The sequence below is a fragment of the Synchytrium microbalum genome (genome assembly GCF_006535985.1).
Source record: "Synchytrium microbalum strain JEL517 chromosome Unknown SmJEL517_scf0008, whole genome shotgun sequence".
Classification (NCBI taxonomy): domain Eukaryota; kingdom Fungi; phylum Chytridiomycota; class Chytridiomycetes; order Synchytriales; family Synchytriaceae; genus Synchytrium; species Synchytrium microbalum.
In genome coordinates, this window is record NW_022158357.1 from 27,603 (window position 1) to 33,804 (window position 6,202).

Sequence of the window (6,202 nt, forward strand, 5' to 3'; positions counted from 1 at the left end):
ATGCTCCAGATCGTATTTGACAAGATGTAGCAAAGAGTTCAATTCAACTATCTTGCTACTTCCTTCAATAGGTACATTTTCTCGTAGTGTATACAATGACTTCCACCAGCTAAAGGGTGAAAGTAGTTGAGCTACGTTGAGTCATGCATGGCCATTAATATGAGCAGTAAAACCATTCATAAGAGCGGCAACCAACCTGTGTACAACTTTTGTCTCTTTCTTGAACAAGGCCCTCAGGTGATTTTCAACGATCAAGAGATTGAGTCGACGATGTACAACAAGTTGTCCTAAAATGAAGCCAAAGGAATGAACCAAACTGAAACTGGAAAAATCAACTATCAACCCCGTACCATCATCAGCAGAACGGACAACATTGAACTTGCGAGCGTTTCTGATGAGAAATGAAAATCCAGCAAAGGGTACTCGAAACAAGTATGATGCAAAGCTGAGATCCTAAGGGGAAATTCGTTAACTTCATTTCAATGGCGACAAGAATTTGGCGCAACTCACAAGTGCTTCATTGAAGATAAACTCGACTGCTGCATTGAAACGACCCATCTGGCCAGTCTCTTGGAAGTTGTTTTTACACATGATTCCGTCCCATAAAGAGCTGATAGCCCATTCAACAGCAGCTCGTTTTCGTTGCTTCTCTTCGTCATTCTCCTCTTTTGCGAGCCAACCTTTTGTGAGCAGTGTATGGTCGAGCATAGACCTACACAACCACGATGTAAGTGAGACTGCTTTCGCGGAACACAAAATAAGGGTTTTCAACAACTAAAGAATGTACAAGACTCACATGAACAGCTGAGCAAGATTTCCAGTTTTGATACCATTCGTCAAGCCCAAACTGAGCCTTGAGTGATACACGTTTCGGTTTCTGGCATATTGGACGAGTGGTAATGTGATGGATGCTGCTTCGCCAACTATTTGATGTCAAGCATGAGTTAGTAAAGCCCCAACAACGCGACAACAAGCATTCGTACCTGTGGTTCGTTGTCTGGTGTTCAAAGTGAACTCAGCACATCGCAAGCAGATGATTTGACTGGAGAGGAGGTCGTTGTGATCGTGACATCCAACAGCCAATGGAAAGTCGAGAGCATAGTCTTTGGTGTTTGCTTCAACCAATTGGGGAGATAATTTCTACATAAGTCATTGTCAGAAAGATACCACAACACCAGAAACCGCGATCGCAAATCCACAAATATATTTACCTTGAGTGTCAATGCCATGACTTGATTATCATCTAAACAGATATCACAAGTCGACGTGAAAGCATCTTCCAAGTTCAACTTCTCGAGAGTCGCAGCAGCATCTTCTTCTGTGATGACGACAGCTCTCATAGCACGATTAGATTGTCGCGACAAAACAGTCGTGGAGAAACCTAAATTTACAAAAGAGTGTCAATCATTGCAATAGAAAACCAAGTCGTAAAGTACTGTGCAAATAATACCACTCCTTTCTATAGCTCCAAGAGCAGCGAGAGTACCTTAATTTACAGAAGTGTGTCAATAATTGCAATAGAAAACCAAGTCGCAAGATAGTGTGAAAAAATACCTTGTATGCTGGCATTCACTTTTCGAATCTGCTCAACTCTGTCGCTCAAGGTAGCCTTTTGCATCAAGTTGAAGTGTGCATCATTTGCGGCATGAGCTAAATTCAATAATGATCAGACTTCGATTGCTTCGAAAAAATATCCGAATTAGCCTTACCAGCACGGAGCTGTCCTTGAAGTTCAAGCAGAATGTGAATTGGCTGATTTTGGTCACGAGCGGTTTGAAGATGTTGCATGATTCGTCCAGCACCTATTTGGAAATGTTGTGATGTGATGAATGACACATACAATATTCCGGTTTTAGACCTACCACTGACGTCGTCTCGTCTGAAAACGGCTTGCGAGTCAATCATATGACTAGACAACAAGTTTCGAAGCTGATTGCGTAATCCACGCGAACTGGCGGCGATAATGATGGACTGGCGAATGGTCTCATTACCAAACAACTCGACAATTTCGTCTTCAGTGAGTCGAGATCCAAGCAACACTTCCAGGCGTACTGATAATGTCTCCGTGATACGAGTGATTCCGGCTTCACGCTGTTGAGCAACGATGATTTCAAAATCCAAGAGCTGTTCGACATTGACTCGTGGTAGAGACTCCCAAGTTGTTTCTTCATCAATGGTGTCAAGACCTCCCAAGTTTTCAAAGCAACCTTTGGCTTGTAAGAGATACATTTGGCTCAATTCATCCTTTTCCTCCTATGAAAATTGAAGAGTTGGGATGAATGATTAATAGGGTCTTTGAGTGTTGAGAGAAGTGAGAAAAAGATCCAAACTTGCCATATCAAAGAAGCAAAATGCGACATGATCACAATTTGCAAAGAGTGAGAAGCTACAGAAAAAAGTAGGGTTTAGCACTTGAATCTCCTAATTTCGATGAGCAGGACTGTTCTCCCAAACTTGCCCAACCGAGACATTAGCATCGTTGACTTTGGGAGCACTTGGGCAATATCCAACGATCACGACAATCACGGGAATATGAACTTGGTTGGTTTGGGTGATTGCGGAAGCCAAAGCTTGGACCTAATTTGGGGATGTTACATTAAGCGTAAGCGGTACGAAATATACAAACGGGGCATTACAAGGGATCATAGATTCATCAAATTCAATCTGATTCTCTTTTACTTACATCGCGTTCACCAATTTGTCCGTCGGTGAAAATCAACCAAGCGTTGGAAGTGCTGATTGCTTGCAAGTGTTCAGCAGACTGAAGAATACATTGGGGTGTAGTTCCTAGTGCGGGAAGTTTGTGGTAAGTAAAAAGTCGGTTCAACAGACGATCGTGAGTGCCACGTCAAGAGTAAAGGAGCAGCTGGCTGATGATTTGAGCAGCTGACTGATGATGTTTACCTCCGTATGCAGCGAGACTCATGATTTGATCCATATTGATGATCTGATACGCTGTACTATCCCAAGGAAGTACAAGAGCTGGATCACGAGGAGGAACTTCGTTTTGCTCCATAGGTTGCTCCATAGCATGCTCCATAGCCTCTTGAGTTTCTGGGACATTGGGAACTGGAGCTGGGAAAGCTGCAAGCCTCTGAGCAAGCAGACATTCCGTTCTGAGAATTGAGCCAGCGGTAGAGCCTGAAACATCAATGGCAAAGCACCTCTTGGAATCTGTAAAGATAGGATGTTCAGTGAGTAAAACGTTGATCATAATGTTCAAATGTTGACAACAAACTTTCGGGCCATTGCAATGTAAAAGGCTGTTACATACCATTGAAGCGAATCTTTTCTTCCATAGGAATGTCCTCATCGGTACTTATGACAACTCTCCAAGCTGGGATAGCGGGTTCTGCAGGAGGACTGACTGGCTGTTGCTGTTCGTTGACAATGGTCGTAGTTGCACTGCGTGACGCTGATGCCATATTGAGCATCGACATCGTGAATGGCAAGTGCTTGAAGCTTGCTTTTTAGTTTGCGTTCTCTCTCTGCGCTTGTTTCTTTTGGTTCAGTCGCGTTCTTAGTCTGACACTGGCGCAATGCACGAAAGGTCGCTGGCTAAGCTCTAAAACCAAGATCACCTTCGTATCGTGTATGGTTACTAATATTTATACTCTAATTACATAACTGTAGCTGTAACTTTTTATACATTCTACTTCGCGTCACATCGAATAACCACAAGTCCAAAAGCGAAATTACTTCACGTCGAACGTGTAAATCTCGTCCATTAGGCCGTTGATCTTATCTATAAAAAACAGTTTCAGAATGGATTTCATTACAGATTCAGAGTTTTAGCGAAGATATAAAATGAAATACCATATCGAAGGCCTCTCGTGTCATCAGGGCGTTTGGTCCTTTGAGGATTTGTTATGACCGTCTTGATGCCACAGTCTCGAATGATGGGAGAACACTCATCACAGGGCATTTTTGTCGTCACTATAACAGACTTCTCGAGCGACAAACCCCGAGCGCGATTGTTCAGTAAGCAGTTTTGCTCGGCATGCAAACTGTATGAGTACCTAGAAGCGAAACAATAAAAGTCAACTAGTTGGAAATGATAACAATTGCGGGACTGAGGGATTTTAATACTTACTTTAAATCATCCGTTTCAAGAAGATCATCGGATCCCCCGGTTGGATAGTCAAGGATTGCGGACTTGACGGATGGTGTGAAATCAGCAAAGAAGAGAAAGCTTTTGAATTGACTAGTTCTACCTTTCTTGGAAATCCATTCCATCCCACCGCCACGTATTTTCCACTGGGACTGATGATTACAGCTCCAACACCGACCTGGAAGAAGCCATTGTAGAAATTAGACTACTAGACTACTAAGAAACGCTCAAGTCGGCAAGATTGCAAATTTTGCGAGCTCGCCCATATAAGTGTGCTTGTCGATCATTAATTCACAAACGCTCATACCTTTGGATCATCTGTTCGTTTAGAGGCGATATGTGCCAATACCATTGCATGTTTCCACAACTCAGATGCGTCAACCACTCCAGCATCAACACCGCCAACTACTTTTCGACACGGTACCTGATATCGATCTTGTAGAGCTTGTAGGACTGTAGCAGTATAATTGAATCGTGTCTTGATTGGTCCATAATTGGGGTAGATGGCGGGACTAGAGGCAATTGAATCATCCAGAGCCCACGCAAGGGTTTGTCCTTCATCGAGTTCCATACCGCCAGAATCACTCTCTGTTGCATGATCTCCTACCCAATACGGGACATACATTGACTAAAATGTATAGAAATGTGTAACTAGACTGTTGGTGGATGGACTATGCTTTCGTTTGGTGTAGTGAGAAACAACCGAATGTCCGAATAGCTTACGAGTCCAATCGGATTGTTTGATATAAGTCTTTGTACGGCCTTTATATTTTTTTCACGTTTTGTTTCCGGCCTTGGAGGAGTTGATGTGAGGTTTTCGTTTCCCTTTGGCGGTGAATGAAACGCTGGTGGTGATGAAGACAAGTGCTGCCATGGAATGGCTGAAGATGGTAAAAGAGATAATCGAAGAGGGGATGCCGTCATATCCGCGTCGTTTTCAAGGTTTCCCAATTCCCAATCCTCCGATGGAAAGTAGTGGATTTTGCGAACACCAGCTAAACACGAATAGAGACATTAGTGGGTGTATCGTGGGGAGTAAATAACAGGTGCATGTATTATTCTCCACTGCTCCTACCTTGGACAGCCATTTTCACGCAAAGCGAGCAGGGAAACCGCGACACGTATAAGTCGCATCCCCTAGCAGATTCAGCATTAAGCAGAGCTCTCACAATACTGTGAGCATTGCCAGAGACTTCCATTGAAAATATCCGTTCTAAGAGTGATGTGGTATTATGGAAGACTAGCCCACTTGATTGTCGCGTCGTAAGAAAATTTCACACCTGCAGCAGGATCAACCAAGATTGAGCCAGTAGGCAAGGAAGCAGGATACACCACGTCTGTGGAAGTTGGATATCGTTCCATCTGAAGAGCAAGCATCATGAACTGTGGAAGGGGAGTAAACACTTGAATACTCGCGTGAATACACGTTTGCGCATAAAACCGCCCATGACGAGATCAAGGTACCATGTCACGGGCTTTGATGCGTTTAGTAGCATTGGCAGTCCAAAAATCGGAAGGGAGAATCATGTCAAGAAATGTCTACAAGAAATTGATAAGATATGATCGATGTTGGGTAATGCGGCATAGCGGTCGTTTCACGAAGACAAGATTAATGCTAGTACTAATTCACAAGGCACGATATTCAATGTATACCTTAGTCAGCTGGAGCCTTCGTGTATCGAGAAACCGCTCTTGCCCCCTGATACATTCAAAATCACCTCAACTCCACCAATTGACCTGTTGAGGTAAAGAGGCGAGTGCTAAGAGCTTGGTCTACTTTCTAACCAAAGGTATCAGTATCGCCTTCCTTCCTTTGACCGTTCAAAGTTCTCAAACCCCATTCACAGATCCACACAAGAAACGGAGCTTTCCTTCATGGCTACTTCATTTTACAAGCAGAGCAACAAGAGCTCCACCGTCTTCGAAGACACATCTGCAAGCGATGGGGCTCTCACTCCGCCAATGCCAACTCTCTCCACGGAACGAAAGACATCAAAGAGTAACGTTTTGGAGTCTGCTCACAAGATCAGACCATCTGAACATGCAAAGAACTTCATCGCGGTCGGCTACGACTTACCTGGAAGAGGAAAT

General features: G+C 43.6%; 1 protein-coding gene across 1 annotated transcript; it reads right to left on the reverse strand.

Moving 5' to 3' along the window:
- Nucleotides 1-3,695: 3,695 nt before the first annotated feature.
- On the reverse strand, nt 3,696-5,473 carry SmJEL517_g02036 (uncharacterized protein; the record flags this gene model as incomplete). Its single annotated transcript, XM_031167964.1, has 8 exons — nt 3,696-3,745; nt 3,817-4,019; nt 4,094-4,155; nt 4,215-4,289; nt 4,419-4,739; nt 4,835-5,106; nt 5,187-5,324; nt 5,392-5,473. The coding sequence occupies 8 exons, from the start codon at nt 5,471-5,473 to the stop codon at nt 3,696-3,698; spliced, it is 1,203 nt and encodes a 400-aa protein (XP_031025987.1).
- Between the last annotated feature and the right edge of the window lie 729 nt (nt 5,474-6,202).